The sequence below is a fragment of the Syngnathoides biaculeatus genome, chromosome 22, assembly GCF_019802595.1.
Source record: "Syngnathoides biaculeatus isolate LvHL_M chromosome 22, ASM1980259v1, whole genome shotgun sequence".
Classification (NCBI taxonomy): domain Eukaryota; kingdom Metazoa; phylum Chordata; class Actinopteri; order Syngnathiformes; family Syngnathidae; genus Syngnathoides; species Syngnathoides biaculeatus.
In genome coordinates, this window is record NC_084661.1 from 4,322,501 (window position 1) to 4,341,068 (window position 18,568).

The 18,568-nt window shown below is 44.1% G+C and overlaps 1 protein-coding gene across 1 annotated transcript in view; it reads left to right on the top strand.

Moving 5' to 3' along the window:
- ryr2a (ryanodine receptor 2a (cardiac)) overlaps positions 1–18,568 on the top strand; it is a 407,989-nt gene that overhangs the window by 62,748 nt on the left and 326,673 nt on the right. The window contains 1 exon segment of the mRNA XM_061810997.1: positions 8,114–8,274. Within this exon segment, the coding sequence (XP_061666981.1) occupies positions 8,114–8,274 (161 nt within the window).

The following is an 18,568-nucleotide window of genomic DNA, read 5'->3' on the forward strand; positions in this document are numbered from 1 at the left end:
AAATCACAAAACCGATGGCAAAATTCCTCATGCAGGTCATCCAGTGTTTTCCTATATTTTTTCAGTCGCGCAGCCTCTTTTAACATGGCCAGTGTGGGGAAATGAGCAAATGACTTGTCTGACATTTACTTCGAAAATAAAACCAGCTTGGTTTTGAAGGCTCTAACGTTTGCTTGCATTTCATGAACAAACTGGAGTTTCCTTTGTAGCTTCACGTTCAGCTTGTTCATGTGTGTCAGTATGTCCACAGTAAAGCTAAATCACAAAGCCAATTTGTGTCATTCAGCTCAGGAAAATTGTCAGTACTCTCAAGTAGCTCCAAAAATGAAATAATATCCTGTTTGAGCTCCCACACACGTTGACATTCTTTTCCCAAACTTCACCAGAGGACATTAGAATGGTAAAGTAAGTCTATTTGATCAGCATCAGTTTCTTCAAGAAAATGAATAAACTGACGATGGTGAAGTCCCCTTGCTTGAATAAAGGTAACGAGTTTCACAACCAGCTTCACTACGTGGTCAAAATGCAACACGGATTTACACAGTGCTTCTTGGTGAATTATGCAGTGTAGGAAAATTACCTCCTGCTCAGGGTTGTTCTCTTTCACCCTGTCCTGAATTCTTTTAAGCATCCCAACGTTTTTTCCTGTCAGATTTGGTGATCAATCTGTGGTAACGTTGGCGAGCGTACTCCACGGTAACTTGTGCTTCTGTATGACCGCTGACACGCTGTTAAATAAATCCTCTCCACATGTTTTTCCTTTCAGGGATTACATATGCAGAAACTCCTCCGATATCTCGAAATTCTCATTAATCCCTCTGATAAAAATTAAAAGATGAGCGGTGTCCTTTATATCATGGCTTTCGTCCAGTGCAAAAGAATATAATGTAAATGACTCTGCTTTTTGGTTTAGCTTGCTAGTTAAGTGTTTGTCAATTACTTCACTACGCCGAGTCACTGACCTGTGTGATAAGCTAGTTTTTTTGAATTTGTTCTTGCTCTCAGGGCATAAAATACTTGCGGTCTCTACCATGCACTCTTTAAGAAACTCCCCTTCAGAGAAAGACTTGCTGGCTTTTGCTAGTTTGAATGCCAGTAAATAACTTGTGTTCGTGCTTGCTTCTTGGATGGAAGTTGCTCGAATAAAGGTGTTTTGCTGAGCCTGCATGCAACCGAGCTACCAACCTGTCAGCGGTAGCCGTAAGTTCTTGTGTTGAAAAGTTCCGTAATTAGCATGCTTAGTGGTAAAGTGATGGCTGATGTTGTACTCTTTTAAAACTGCAACAGTTTCTTGCCAAATAAGACATAGAGCCTAGGACCGGACTTCAGTGAAAAAGTACTTAGGCGTCCATTCCGCGGGCTGGAGTTTGCCCACCCCCAGGTCTAGAGTGTTATTTGCCCTTGTTGGACATTTAATATGCTGCTTATATTTAAGGAGTTTGTGGTTAAGTTTAGCTCTGTTAAAATCTCCTAGGATCACGAACAGCAACTCTAAAAAGCAATGGAAAAAGATTCGGCAAATTGGCGAGAGTTGTCGAGAAAACGTCAGGAGAAGAATCTCTCTGATCTCTGTTTGTTACCAAGTCCTCTCTTGTGTACTTGAGTCCCGACATACCCGAAAAACACAAAAACATGAACAGTACCAGGGAGAACATGCCAAAGGCTGCCACACTGGTAGGCACCATCTTGGATTTTTGAAGCTAGCTTTGTGGTCAGTGAGATGATTGCTAAAGCAGGAAAGCCATTCACATAAAGTGAATTTGTCAAAACGTTCATGTTGCAGGCTGTACATATTGTCTGTCCAGAAAAGAAAAGTCAGTTTAGCAACACCAACCTTTCTGCCAACATTGTGGCAGAGCGCATTTCAGATATGTCATGTGACATTTTTGATCAATTGTGTGAGAAAACAAAACGTTTCAGTGTATATTCAGTGGCACTTGATGAATCCACAGACATCACAGACACTTCCCAGCTTGCGATATATGTCCGTGGTGTTGATGACAATTTTGAAGCAATGTAGGAGATGCTCACAGTAATTCCAATGTATGGTCAGACCACCGCTCAGGAGATATTTCATCAGCTGTGTGATGGTTTGCCACAGAAGAGGTTTGTTGGAATAACTGATGGGGAGGAAAAATGGACGGGCGGCACTTGTTCAATAGAAACTAGAAGAGGAGGGTGTGGAGGAGGTCATTGCTCTGCACTGCATTATCCATCAGCAAGCCCTTTGCAGCCGATACCAGAAGTTTGATAATGTGATGTCTGTCATTGTGAAATGCATCAACCAAATCAAATCCAAGGGCTGAAAGCACAGAAGGTTCCATGTTTTTTTAGAGGAAATTGAGAATATGGGGATGTGCTCTACTTCACCGGGGTATGTTATCTCAGCAGGGGAAATGTATTGAAGAGATTTTTTTGAGTTGAGAGGAGAAGTGAAACCCTTCATGGAGAAGAATTGGGGTGGTTGTTCTTGTGCTAAGTGATCCCAAATGGCACATGGACTTACAGCAGCTTTTCTTGTTGATATCACACATGATCTTAATGTACTGAACAAGAAGTCACAAGGCCAGGGAAAACATGTTAGTGCTGCCCATGACATCGTTAGGGCATTCTGCACAAAAGTTGTTACGAAAAGCTCTCTCAGACAAACCTTTTCCATTTCCCAGCATGCAAAGCATTCGTGAATGCAGGCACACCTTTAAGTGCAAAGAAGTTTGTTGAGGCCATTTTGAAGCTGCAAGGTGGAATTTTATTACAGATTTGCAGACTTCAAGACACACAGAGCCACATTTAAAATTTTTGCAGACCCCTTCTCCTTTGATGTGCAAAATCCCCCTCCTATACTTGGAAATGGAGCTTATTGACCTGCAGTGCAACTCCTAACTCAAATTCAAGTTCAGGGAAGTGAGTGGAGAAGCAGGCAAGCTCGGCAATTTTTGAGAAAATTGACCCTCAGCTTCCCCGAACTTTCCTGAATCTTCAAGCGGACCATGTGCCTTTTTGGGAGCACATACTTGTGCGAAAAACTCTTCTCCACCTTGAACTTCAATAAGTCCAAGTACAGGTACAGACTTATTGCTGAGCATCCTTAAGCCCTGCTGAGGGTCTCAACTGCTTCCCTTCTCAAGCCAAATGTGGCTCGGTTATGTGAGAAGAAGCACTGCCAGGGGTCTACCAGCAAGAAGTAGTCAAAAGAAGCCATGTTCATAACAGTTCATGTTCAATTCTCCATTCATGTTCAGAGAGTTAAAGGTTATCTATCTATCTATCTATCTATCTATCTATCTATCTATCTATCTATCTATCTATCTATCTATCTATCTATCTATCTATCTATCTATCTATCTATCTATCTATCTATCTATCTATCTATCTATCTATCTAGCTAATATTTTACATTAAAAAAATAAAGATATTTGAGAACATTGGAATGTTTTTATCAGAGCTTTTCTTGTCGAAATCCTGATGCGGCCCAGCAGCCCCCAGTTAATTTGAGTTTGAGAACCCTGATTTAGAGAGTTCGTTGTTGAGTTCAGCAATGTTAAAATCTCCTAGAATAATGAGAGGCGAGTCTCTGTTTTTCTCAGTCTTGTTTACTTGTTCTGTGGGTATCAGCAGTGCTTCATTCATGGTTGGGGCGGGAGGTAGACATATGACAAGGATTAAAGAGTCAAACTCACAGGGTGTGTAAATTGGCTAACAGTTCAAGAACAGCAACTCTAAAAGCGGGCTGCAGTGTCTGCTGAGTTGTGTAACCTCCATTTTTCATTGATGGAGAAGCATGTCCCACAGCATTTTGTTTTCCCCGACAGTTCTGCGATGCGATCTCCCCGGTGAATATGGAAGTCTGGTAGCGTTCTAGCTCCTTCAGGATTGCGTTCGCACAGCCAAGTCTCAGTGACGCACATGGCAATGGAAGTCCGAAGTCTTTGCAGGTCCGAATCAAAATATGAAGCCCACGTATTTTGTTGGGAAGGGAGGATAAATTCGTGAGGTAAATCGATGACAGCGCGAATCGGCGTCACCTCCTGCGAATTCTGACATGGATCAAGGTCCACGTCCCCATGGGGTATTGTCGGCTCCATTTGTCGCTGATGCTGTTGCAGTTTCTGCTCTGATATACTCGTTGATTTGAGAGAGTTGTTAAAAAAGACGGATAAACTCTCTGATGGTTCACAAGTCTTCCCTTGTGTACTTGAGTCCAGAGATGACCGAGAAACACAAAAATGTAGACAATTCTAGGGAGTACGATAATGAGGCAACCACATGGGCGTCATCATGGCAGTAATTGCTATACATCGGAAAGTTACAAGCTATGTTTGACCTAAAGGGGCACCATGTCTCTTTTTATATTCATAAACTCTAGAAAAAGTGATAAAGACCTCTAATCAATGTCTATTCTTGAAGGTTTGCTAAATGAATGAAATGGGAGTTATAGATAATAGAGGTTTATTGTTACATTCAAGCATACAAATCATATACAAGGCAGTAGAATTTTCTAGAAAATGTTATTAAATCCAAAAGGGAAAAATACAGGGGAACAATGCAAAGGTGCTAGACTACATAATATGCAGATAAACATTTGCAAAGTAGGTCCAACTTTTGATAAAGATGTGAAGTGGTCTCTCTCTTTCTCTCTCTGTCTCTTTCGCTCTCTCTCTCTCTGCCTCTCCCATTCTCTCTCTATCTCACACACACACACACACACACACACACACACACACACACACACACACACACACACACACACACACACACACAACACACACACACACACACACACACACACACACACACACACACTCTGGTTAATATCTGCAGTGAGTTTTTCAATTTGATGTGGTGGCTAGAAACAGTGTTTGTGGTGTAACATCTGTGTTTTGTGAGGTAAAACATTTCACCTGACAGATTAGATGTCTGTGGTAAAACAATTATTAGTGAGATTAGACTGTTTTTCATATACTGCGAGTATTTAAAGTCAGTGAAAGGTTGGTAACTGTCCTCGACTTGGAGCAGCTCTAAAACCTGCCCATGTTCCATCAGTATTCACGAAGGCCTTGCCCACTTTTGAAGCGAAAACAACAAATGGTCCATTGAACTTAATTTTTTAGTTCCTTGTCACATTTGGGAAGAGGTTTTCCCAAACCTTTGGTCAGCATCTCATCTCTGCACAACAAAGGTCTTTGATGAATGGTAATCCAGATTTCTAGGGGGGTGTTAAGTAGTTTAAGGTCCAAGTGACATAAACCAGGCCTCCTGTGACCATCTGGCTCAGCGGGGCAGGCGGAAGGAATACAAAATTTACCAGTTGTGGGGGTTGCTGTTGGCACCATGTTCTGTCATGGCATCCTCTACATTCGGAACATGCACTTTTGCACAAAACGCCTGCTGTTGAATGATCCAAGGGTAATACAGAATCTTTAGGAATGGTGTCAATATATCAATGGTGGTCAAAGATTACTGTACTGTATGTTGGCAGTTCATAGCAGGAGCCCCTTATGTAGACTTTCTAAGGGTACCTTTTTCTCTGCAAAATTTCCTTCACTGTTATACTGTCATCTCCTCTCATAGTTGTCTCTATGGGCAGTAGTGTCAAAATAGAACACATCAAATACCAGCACTTTGCTAGATCCCAGTCCAGCTGATTTACCCCAGGTGCCAGACAAAGCCGACAGTCTTCTAACTATTGGAGTTTTTTCCAACTTAACATCGTATAGACAACATTGTTGTGTCTGCCACCTTCACTCCATGAGTGATGGGCATATTTGAGCATGTAGTTGGGCAGTGTTTTAGGGGATTTTTGTCCATATATATGAACCCCAATTTACCAATAATTAATCAATTTATATTCCTCAATGAGGACGTAATAACCAAGTTGATCAAACGACATTGGTAACAGAAATTGCAGAACTTTTTTAGGTACAGTAAAATATTTGGGTTTGGCATCAAAAGATCAATGAGTTCAAGAGATACTGGAATGATGTCAATTTCAGATACTGATCGTAAAACAAGAATATAATCTTTGACTCATTTTACAAACTGATCCTTAAAAAGTAAATGGCTAAAAATGATTAAATTTGGAGGGAAAAATAAAATCACCAGAAGTGTAAGTATGAAGGCCTGTATGTCACTCGCGACCTGTAAAAATGCCAATTACTTCTGATCTATTAGCCATTTAATTAAGTTTTTGACTCAGTTTAGAGCTCGTGCACGTGACAACACCTTTTTCACAGCGCCATAATGTCGGTCAAAAAGAGCTGCTCGACAGTGTGGGGGACATTGAACCAGAGATGAATATACACAATGCCGGAAACTTGTTGTGCTATTGGTTGTTACAACAGACCAGACAAATTCAAAGATAGATAGATTCAAAGATATCATTCTATGGAATACCAGCTGAAAAGACGAGAAAAGATCGATGGATTACAGCAATTAAACTTGATGGATGGTGCCCAACCAAATACACACAACTGTGTAGCGATCACTTCACTTCAGGTAGGAATTATTCTTCTCAAGCTCAAATTCCCAGGAAGTATTTATAATACCAAGTTGTCTCATTTTAGAACAATGCATTAAAAAAAAAAAAAACAGGGAGTCGTCTCCAACGTACACAGAGCGTGTTTCAGCCACACGTTAATCTTCGATAAACCTCTCCTCGACAGACTTTTTTTTTCCTAATATGCATTGTTCTCAAATGAGCCCAATGCATACTTAAAAAAAGAAAATAAACCGTTGGTTACACAGAGGTTTATGTAGGTTAACGTCTGACCTCAACGCACTTCTGTATACGGGGGCTGAAGCCTATCTCAGCAGTTTATTTTCTTTTTTCAAATACGCATTGGACTCATTTGAGAACAATGCATATTTAAAAAAAAAATGTCTGTCACTGAGAAGTTTACCAAAGTTGAACGTGTTGCCACAACACGCTTCGTGTACGGAGGAGCCGACTCGCTTTTTTTTTTCCAATCATTGTTAATGAATGCAAGTTTGTGTAAAACCAGGGGCCATTTCTTTACATATTGATATTTGTATTGGAAAAATCTGAGTGGGTCCATCACTTTGTGGGATTTATTCTCAATTGAGAACAGATCCAGCAAGAAAGTATTTGTATGCGTCCAGACTTTTCTATTCTTTCCAACTCTTCCGTGTAAATCTCGACGACTTACTCACCAGATACATGTGTAGATTCAGTTGTCCAAGACAGGCGGAAGCTATTTAATAGTCCAATTTTTTTATCGGTGAAAACATCGAGTTCGGCATTAAATATGGGTCCCCTATGCCAAGTTTTTCTCATTTTTCCATGTACCTTCATTTATCACCTTGTAAATGTTTAATGGTATTAGATAAAACTCTGGGCGTCGTGCTATACGACATTTTTTTGTGTCGTCTCCAACTGACTTAGCATTGAAGAATGGTTTGTTTGACTGATGCTTCCGGCCAGTGATGTGAGTTGATGACGTAGGTGCACAACCTCTATTACATTATCAATGATGATGGTAAATTATTACACTATCTTTAGTTTAGCACTTACTATGACTTACGTTGAGCATCTAGCCATTGCCAGCTTTGAACTTTCCATCACTGGTGGTTGTGATCTGCACTCTTCCCTACAAGTCTACCACTATGCATCAATTCACAAGGAACCTTGCCTGCCTGTTGCAAATCTCATGGACTCTTCCATTATGATGCTGTTCGCTGCCATAACTATGAAACTCTCACCTATTCCCACACAGAAGGTGGGAATAGGTGAGAGTTTCATAGAACAGTTATGGTAGTTGGTGAGGTGAAATCACAAATGGTGAATTACAAATCACTGGGGTTTACTGTACCTTGAATTAAATGCTGAACTATTAAGCCATTGTTGCATATTAATTTTTTTTATTTTAAGGTCAAATTATTTCAGTCTGCAGAAAAGAAAAGCTCAATTGGCCTTAATTGGCTTTAGAGGGGAATGTTTCAAACTTATTGTGGAAAGACATCCTGCTGGGGAAACAGACTGCCTAAGACTACACTTTTCCAATCTCACTCCTGCATTAATTGTTTCTAAATCAACCTCATTCATGGAAATAAAATAACAAAACAATTATAATTCTGCTATTATCTTTTTCTATAGTACTCATATTCCATAAGGATCTTCCCTGGCCAGGAGCCCAACTGTGTCTGGGTGGGCTGGGTCACCTCTGACTTTCATCAGCATGAACTGGGCTTTAGATTGGACAAGGTCCAAACCGTAACAGTGACTTTGGGAGATGAGAAAGGCAAAGTTCATGAGAGGTAAGTGAAGTTATATTCATTCAATCTTTTCAATGTGAGAGCATTTGTATCTATCCATCCATCCATCCATCCATCCATCCATCCATCCATCCATCCATCCATCCATCCATCCATCCATCCATCCATCCATCCATCCATCCATCCATCCATCCATCCATTTTCTTAGCCGCTTATCCTAACAAGGGTCACGGGCGTGCTGGAGCCTATCCCAGCTGTCAACGGGCAGGAACTGGGGTACACCCTGAACTGGTGGACAGCCAACCGCAGGGCACATAGAGACAACCAGCCGGACTCAAAATCACACTTATTACACACACCAATTGGACACACCAATTTAGTGTCCAATTAATGCTGGATGTGTTTGGGATGTGGAGGAAACTGGAGTGCCCGAAAAAAACCCACGCAGGGATGGGGAGAACATGCAAACTCCACATTGGGAGGTTCTGGATCAAACCTGGGTCCCCAAAACTGTGCGGCCAACAATTTCCAGCACTGTGCCGCCCATTTGTATGTGTATTGATATTAAAGTGCAAAAAAAATGTATATTTTTGTATTTTGTTTCTAAATGCATTAAATATCTTTGAAAGTGCTGAAAACATGTCTCAAGACTGAGCAATGAAGTGTTGCAATGTGTTTTTTTCACCCTCTAAAGTTTCCAAAAACAAAACTTGGCTATGATGCCACAGACACGCTGTAACGAAGGGAAGAGCTTCAAAATGCTTGCGTACTCATGCACTATAAAACACTGTCCTACACACAGTAACAGTGCAACGAACTAGCAAATGCCGATGACACATTCAACACTTAAATACCTGGTCTAATTAGCACACGTGATTTTTCCGTTTACAGACAGAATTCCATCTTTTTAAATTGCAAAGATAAAAAAAATATATTTTCCGTATAACCCGTGCCAGAATCCACACTCGCTCATTTTCCGATCCAACTTTTGCAAGCGAGGCATAAAATTTGATATGCGCCTGTTGATTGGTGTGAAACACATTCGACCAATGAAAATGCTTGTTATATACGAGGCACTTTATGGGGCCATTTGCAGTCATTGTGATTTGATGGGCGCACACCATCGCACTCGCAAATCTGCACAGTCAAGCACGAAAAATCGTGTGTAAAATTTGTTATGAGTAGAAATACATAGATATTGAAAGACGTCGCTTATTTAGCGGGGTCTTGACCAATGCAATTGCGCACTTGTCGCACTTTCACAGCGCACATGAAAACCGATCCAGTGCAGTAAACAACAGCCTGACGTCTTTTTTTTTTTTGTTTAACATGGAAGCACATGATCTGCTGCTCAACTTACTTCTACTTCCTAGTTTACTTGACACCGCCCCCCTCCGGCACTTAAAGTGGTACACTCATGATTACAGACACCGTCCACCACCAGTGCTTTAGTTAGCAACACAGTCCGGGCAACGTAGAGCAAAGACAGTTAGACATGCTGCTTATGTTTAGTCTCGATAATAATGGTAAAAGTAAAAATGCTTTAATGAATGTCGGGATTTGTAAATAATAGAAGAAAAAATGGTGAAACTGGATAAGATTCTCTTTTTTGAGTAAAAAAAGGTCTGGTCTGGCCAAAGTAACAAGTACAGAATGAGATGGTGTGTAATGTTAAAATTCCACCTTGGCACAGCCTGATCGAGGATGAAAGCACAGACAATGCAGTGTACAAAAAGCTAATTCTCTATTTTGAAAATAGTTTACTTCGTTGAATTTGTAATTTTTTGGTGCAAAGGTATGCATCGAAATAAGTAACCATCATATTCTCAACATTTTTAAAACAAAATAGCATTTATTTATAATTGTACTAGATATATTTCATTCATAATCATTATAATTATATATATAATAATTATAAAACTTCCACATTAAAATTGGTGCTCATCCTTCGGTCATTCTTGCAGCCCCCAGACCCCCACCTATTTTTCAGTCTTTTTTCATTCAGTCAAATCCCATGCCGTAATCAGTGTCCAATGCAAAGCAGCTGTGTAACAGCTGTCAGAGGCGGTACCGCCCCGGCCAATGGTTTGGGCATGCCCCTCGCAGGCAGCACCGCCCAGGTCAGTGGCTTGGCCATGCCCCTGACAGTCGCCCCACCAAGCCACAGCTCCAAGACATGACAGAAACAAAAAAATTGACCAGGGGAGGGCAAAGGGGGTCCAGGGGAGGGCACAAACCCCCACCCCAGTCTGTCTGGTGGCCATTCAGGCCGCCGAGAGCAAGGAGTCCGGCCGAGCAGGAGGTCAGCCAGGACGCCAAGCAACAGGGTGCTCACGGGATGACTCGGGTGGACGTCCTCGAGGAGGGACCCAAAGGCACAGCAGGAACCACATGGGGGCAGGTGAGGAATCGGTCACCGTTAGAGCGTGGTCATCAGGCGGCCGGGGATTGGTCGCCTTCGAGGCGTGGTCATCAGGCTGCCAGGGATCTGTCACTGTTGAGGTATGTTCATCAGGTGACCGAGGGTTGGTGGCCACTGAAGCAGGAGTGGGAGGCGGCTGAGGATTGGTTGCTGTTGAGCCATGGCCCGTCAGGCGGCTGAGGAGGGGTTGCTGTGGAGACAGGTGGCCATGGAGGGTGTGCCACCGAGACAGGTGGCCAAGGATGGGTCATTAGCATTACAGGCGGCCGAGGAGGGGTTGCTGCCAAGTCAGGCGGCCGTGGAGGGGTCACCGCCGAGACAGGCGGCCGAGGAGGGGTCGCCGCCAAGTCAGGCGGCCGTGGAGAGGTCACCGTCGAGACAGGCGGCCGAGGAGGGGTCGCCGCAGAGTCAGGCGGCCGTGTAGGGGTTGATGGCAAGTCAGGCGGCCGTGGTGGGTTCACCGCTGAGACAGGCGGTCGAGGAGAGGTCGTCGCCAAAGTATGAGCGAAAATTGCCTGTGGCTCAGTCCCCACCAAGGCGTGGACTGTATTCAGTTGCAGCTTAGTTGCCACCAAGGCGTGGACATGAATTGGCTGAGGCTCGGTCCCCAACGAGGCGTGGACGTGTATTGGTTTGGAGGTGGTTTGACTGTGGCTTGGTCGTCGCTGGAGCGGAACCGGTAGGTCGCCAGTGAGGAGTGGGCGAAAATTTGCTGTGGTTCTGCCGCCAGCTTGGTTTGGTCCGCTGTGGCTCGGTCGTCACCCAGGAAGAAGTGAGAGTCCACTGTGCCTCAGTCGTCGGCGCGGTATGTGCAATAGTCGGCGGAGGCTCGGTCGTTGAGGAGCGTGAGGCACAACGCCGCACCCTACTTGGGCGTCTCCTATGGTTGCCATACGGAGGGCCCGGATAGATGGCCATACGGGTCCCCCAGAAAGAATTGGAGGAAGAGGATTGGGGTGCACAGGACGAAGGCACTCAGTGGCTGGAAGCGTGGGGCGGCAAAACAAGCTGACTGGTGGTGCAGATGGCAAGATAGGAGAGGACAACAAGATGAGCCCAGACAGATAAGGGATGCTTGGTCCTCGGGCTGGGGGCGCCGGAGTGTGTGCCCGGTGACGGTGCATTTTCCCTGCTGGCTAATTAGTTCTGTCAAGGGCATGAGGCATGGGACTTCAGCCAAATCCAGGACTCCCTGGCAATGGCATAATGTTGAGGGGGGGGTTTTATTCCAGGCTCAGGTCATACACACGTACGCAGTCCAAAATAGGCCGAGGCACAAAAACACGAGGCTAAAGGAAAGGTCAAAAAAATAAAGCGAGGTCCGATGACTATGAGGCAAAACTTGAAAACATGAAAAAATCCATGATTTGGCAATGATGGCACAAACACGCTGCAACGAAGGGAAGCATTATAAAATGCTTGCGTACTCACGCACTGTAAAGCAGTGTCCAACACACAATAACAGAGCACAACGAAATGGCAAATGCCGATGACAAATTCAAAGCCTAAATGCCTGGTCTAATTAGCATCCAATGCAAAGCAGCTGTGTGACAGCTGTCAGAGGTGGTACCACCCAGGGCAGTTGTTTGGCAATGGCCCTCGCAGGCAGCACCATCCAGAGCAGTGGTTTTCTCCATATCAAGCATGCGGGACAGTGCATTGGGTTTCCCGTTTTTGGTTCCCAGCAATCGGAGTGGGTCAATGAAGAACGGCCCTGACCTTGTGGAAAAAAGAGGAGGAAAGCGCCCAAGTCGGCAGAAGAAGAGGAATGCACAAACCCTACAGCTGTGCGTAGGGACTTTGAATGTTGGGACTATGACTGGAAGAGCTCAGGAGTTAGTTGACATGATGATGAGGAGAAAGGTTGATATATTGTGCATCCAAGAGAGCAAGTAGAAAGGGAGTAAGGCCAGAAGTTTAGGTGCAGGGTTTAAATTATTTTATCATGGAGTAGATGGGAAGAGTAATGGAGTAGGGGTCATTTTAAAAGAAGAGTTGGCCAAGAATGTCTTGGAGGTGAAAAGAGTATAAGATTGAGTGATGAGGATGAAATTGGAAATTGAGGGTGTTATATATAATGTGATTAGAGGCTATGCCCCACAGGGAGAATGTGACCTCGAGTTGAAAGAGAGATTCTGAAAGGAACTAGATGAAGTTGTCTTGAGCATCCCATACAGAGAGTCGTGATCAAAGTGTGACATGCTGGCGAAGGTAACAGGGCCGACGAAGAAGTGATGGTAAGTATGGCATTCAGCAAATGAACTTTGAGGGGCAGATGGTGGTGGTTCGCAAAAAGGATGGAATTGGCAGTGGTTAACACTTGTTTCCAGAAGAGAAAGGAACAAAGAGTGACCCACAAGAGCGGAGGAAGAAGCACGCATGTGGATTATATTTTGTGCAGGCGATGTATTCTGAATGTGAATGTACAGGAAGTGGCAATGATTGGTAAGGAGGAAGTTAGAAATGCACTGAACAGAATGAAAAATGGAAAGACAGTTGGTCCCGATGACATACCAGTAGAGGAATGGAAGCAATTTGGAGAGGTGGCTGTGGAGTTTTTGACCAACTTATTCAATAGAATACTCGTGGGAGAGAAGATGCCAAAAGAGCTGTGGAAACGATAGAGGAATAAAGAGGTTGTGCCACACAATGAAGTTATGGGAAAGAATAGTGGAGGCTCGACTCAGGACAGAAGTATCTGCGAGAAACAGTATGGTTTCATGCCTAGAAAGAGTACCACAGATGCATTATTTGCCTTGAGGATGCTCGTTGAAAAGTACAGAGAAGGTCAGAAGGCGCTACATTGTGTCTTTGTAGACCTATAGAAAACCTATGACAGAGTACCAAGAGAGGAACTGTGGTACTGCATACACAAGTCTGGTGTGCTGGAGAAATATGCTAGAATAGTACAGTACATGTATGAGGGCAGCAGAACAGAGGTGAGATGTGCCAGAGGTGTGTCAGAAGAATTTAAGGTGGAGGTGGGACTGCTTCAGGGATCTGCGCTGAGCCCGTTTCTGTTTGCGGTAGTAATGGATAGGCTGACAGACAAGGTTAGACTGGATTCCCCTTGGACCATGATAGTCGCAGAGGATTTTGTGATCTGCAATGAAAACAGGGAGCAGGCGGAGGAACAATTACAAAGATGGAGGTACGCACTGGAAAGGAGAGGAATAAAGATTAGCCGAAGTCAAACAGAATACATGTGTGTGAATGAGAGGGGTGGAGGAGGAAGAGTGAAGCTCCAGGGAGAAGAGATAGTGAGGGTGGAATACTTCAAATACTTGGGGTCAACAATACAGAGCACAGGTGAGTGTGATAAGGTAGTCAAGAAATGGGTACAAGCGGGATGGAACAGTTGGCGGAAGGTGTCCGGTCTTCTATGTGACAGAAGAGTCTCCGGTAGGATGAAAGGCAAAGTTTATAAAACAGTGGTGAGGCCATGATGTACAGATTAGAGACTGTGGCTCTGAAGAAACAACAGGAAGCAGAACTGAAAAATGAAGATGCTGAGGTTCTTGCTTGGTGTGAACAGGTTGGATAGGATTAGAAAAGAGCTCATTAGAGGGACAGCCAAAGTTAGATGTTTTGGAGACAAGGTTAGAGAGAGCAGACTTCGATGGTTTGGACATGTTCAGAAGTGAGAAAGTAAGTATATTGGTAGAAGGTTGCTGAGGATGGAGCTGCCAGGCAAAAGAGCGAGAGGAAGGACATGAGGAAAGTGGGTGTTAGAGAGGAGGTTGCACGAGATAGGCTTAGATGGAAAAAGATGACAAGCTGTGGTGACCCCTAACGGGAAAAGCTGAAAGGAAAGAAGATGATCTTGGCTCTGTCCGAGTGAAAAGTGGCTGCCTGAAGCTTGAAATGGAGCTCGCACTGCGTGATGAAAGGCTTGATATTGTAAGGTCCCCTGAGAATCGCTCTGCACGGGAGAGCGACGAGCAGACACCCACATGTGAGTTGAGAACCGCCGATGTGACTGACTCATGGAGACGCGAGGATTCTGTGGGGGCAACCGGCGCCAGGCTGGCGACGACCTCGCTGGGGGAATATTTGAGCAGGGAATTGAGCCGAGCCATTACCTGCCGAAGCATGTTGCCCTGCTGCTACAACTGGTGACCAAACATCAGGAAATTATGAAAGCATTTGGCATCAACTGAACTGTGTTTCGGGAATGAAAAAAAAGTCTGAGTTTGCAAAAAACAACATTCCCAGACACAAACCGTCGCGGTGCATGCACTATATTTTGGGGCTGCTGTTTTCAAGAAATCATACATCATTCTCTACTTCACTGCAATGAGGGTTGATTTAGCAAAGCCACATACTGTAAAACTTTACATGAAAATCTTTTTTAAACAAGAACAATGAAGATGGGTCATGCATGATTTTTCCAAGATGACAGGCATCATATTAATCAGTTCTCAACTTTTGACTGTCATTGGGCCATGTGACTGTGTCCTGGTACATTGAACAAACTCTGCTCAACACTCCAAACTTTCCTTTTCTCACACTACCCCCCCCCCAATCATCATAAATTCTCTTATGTTTTAGTGTTAATATAATGTTTCTTTCGGCTTGTCCCTTTCGGGGACGCCATAGCGTGTCATCTCAGATGAACGCACATATATGTTTGGCACAATTTTTACGCCGGATGCCTTTCCTGACGCAACCCTTCTCAGGTAGTGGAGGCCCCAGTGGGATACGAACCCACAACCCCTGGTTTACCAAACCAGTGCTCTAACTACTGAGCTACTTATTGTGAATACTAATAATAATTAAAATTAGAATACTAATAATAACGTGTGTTAATACTCAATAATAATCAAGCGGCACTACTCATTCATGACATGAATTGAGATAATCAGAGGACATATTTTGTTGTTGGATTGAAATATGGCAAAGTCAGCTATCCTTCATTATACTCATCACCAATTCATTTTTGACTTTGTTTACCAGCACACTCTCAAGCAACCTGCTGTCTGCTAACCTGGATCCTCCCTGCTGTTCCTCATACTCGGCGACAGACTTCCAGAGACAGAGCTTTTAGTGTAGCATCGCTCACCCTTGGAATGCTTTCCCAAGCCGTCAAAGGACACCTTTTCGTGAAAAATTTTCCACATTGTCTAATCTCCCTGGAACCTGTAACTTCTTCTTCTTCTTTTCCTTTCGGCTTGTCCCGTTAGGGGTCGCCACAGCGTGTCATCTTTTGCCATCTTAGCCTATCTCCTGCATCTTCCTCTCTAACCCCAACTGCCCTCATGTCTTCCCTCACCACATCCATAAACCTTCTCTTTGGTCTTCCTCTCGCTCTTTTGCCTGGGAGCTCCATCCTCAGCATCCTTCTACCAATATACTCACTCTCTCGCCTCTGAACATGTCCAAACCATCGAAGTCTGCTCTCTCGAATCTTGTCTCCAAAACATCCAGCTTTGGCTGTCCCTCTAATGAGCTAATTTCTAATCCTATCCAACCTGGTCACTCCGAGCGAGAACCTCAAGATCTTCATTTCTGCCACCTCCAGTTCAGATTCCTGTTGATTCTTCAGTGCCACTGTCTCTAATCCGTACATCATGGCCGGCCTCACCACTGTTTTGTAAACTTTGCCCTTCATCCTAGCAGACACTCTTCTGTCACATAACACACCAGACACCTTTCGCCAGCTGTTCCAACCTGCTTGGACCCGTTTCTTCACTTCCTGACCACACTCTCCATTGCTCTGTATTGTTGACCCCAAGTATTTGAAGTCGTCCACCCTCGCTATCTCTTCTCCCTGTAGCCTCACTCTTCCCCCTCTACTTTTCTCATTCACGCACATATATTCTGTTTTACTTCGGCTAATCTTCATTCCTCTCCTTTCCAGTGCATGTCTCCATCTTTCCAATTGTTCCTCTGCATGCTCCCTGCTTTCACTGCATATGACAATATCATCTGCGAACATCATGGTCCAAGGGGATTCCAGTCTAACCTCATCTGTCAGCCTATCCATTACCACTGCAAACAGGAAGGGGCTCAGAGCTGATCCCTGATGCAGTCCCACCTCCACCTTAAATTCCTCTGTCACACCTAAGGCACACCTCACCATTGTTCTGCTGCCATCATACATGTCCTGTACTATTTTAACATACTTCTCTGCCACACCAGACTTACGCATGCAGTACCACAGTTCCTCTCTTGGTACTCTGTCATAGGCTTTCTCTAGATCCACAAAGACACAATGTAGCTCCTTCTGACCTTCTCTGTACTTTTCCACGAGCATCCTCAAGGCAAATAATGCATCTGTGGTACTCTTTCTAGGCATGAAACCATACTGTTGCTCGCAGATACTTACTTCTGTCCTGAGTCTAGCCTCCACTACTCTTTCCCATAACTTCATTGTGTGGCTCATCAACTTTATTCCTCTATAGTTCCCACAGCTCTGAACATCCCCTTTGTTCTTAAAAATGGGAACTAGAACACTTTTCCTCCATTCTTCAGGCATCTTTTCGCCCGCTCGTATTCTGTTGAATAAGTTGGTCAAAAACTCCACACCCATCTCTCCAAATTGCTTCCATACCTCTACCGGTATGTCATCAGGACCAACTGCCTTCCCATTTTTCATCCTTTGTAATGCCTTTCTGACTTCCCCCTTAGTAATCATTTCCACTTCCTGGTCCTTCACTCTTGCCTCTTCAACTCTTCCTTCTCTCTCATTTTCTTCATTCATCAACTTCTCAAAGTATTCTTTCCATCTATTTAGCACACTACCGGCACCAGTCAACACATTTCCATCTCTATCCTTCATCACCCTAACCTTCTGCACATCCTTCCCATCTCTATCCCTCTGTCTGGCCAACCTGTAGAGATCCTTTTCTCCTTCTTTCGTGTCCAACCTGGTGTACATGTCTTCATATGTCTCTTGTTTAGCCTTTGCCACCTCTACCTTTGCCCTACGTCGCATCTCGATGTACTCCTTTCGCCTCTCCTCAGTCCTCTCAGTATCCCACTTCTTCTTCGCTAATCTCTTTCCTTGTATGACTCCCTGTATTTTGGGGTTCCACCACCAAGTCTCCTTCTCCCCTTTCCTACCGGATGACACACCAAGTACTCTCCTGCCTGTCTCTCTGATCACCTTGGCTGTCGTCGTCCAGTCTTCCGGGAGCTTCGGTTGTCCATCGAGAGCCTGTCTCACCTCTTTCCGGAAGGCCGCACAACATTCTTCCTTTCTCAGCTTCCACCACATGGTTCTCTGCTCTACCTTTGTCTTCTTAATCTTCCTACCCACCACCAGAATCATCCTACATACTACCATCCTATGCTGTCGAGCTACACTCTCCCCTACCACTACTTTACAGTCAGTAACCTCCTTCAGATTACATCGTCTGCACAAAATATAATCTACCTGCGTGGTTCTACCGCCGCTCTTGTAGGTCACTATATGTTACTCCCTCTTTTGGAAACAAGTGTTCACTACAGCCATCTCCATCCTTTTTGCAAAGTCCACCACCATCTGCCCTTCAAAGTTCCTTTCCTGGATGCCGTACTTACCCATCACTTCTTCATCGCCCCTGTTTCCTTTACCAATATGTCCATTACAATCTGCACCAATCACAACTCTCTCGCTGTCTGGGATGCTCAGAACTACTTCATCTAGTTCCTTCCAGAATTTCTCTTTCAACTCTAGGTGCATAGCCGCTAACCACATTATACATAACACCCTCAATTTCAAATTTTAGTCTCATCACTCGATCTGATACTCTTTTCACCTCCAAGACATTCTTAGCCAGCTCTTCCTTTAAAATAACCCCTACTCCATTTCTCTTCCCATCTACTCCGTGGTAGAATAATTTAAACCCTGCTCCCAAACTTCTAGCCTTACTACCTTTCCACCTGCTCTCTTGGATGCACAGAATATCAACCTTTCTCCTAATCATCATG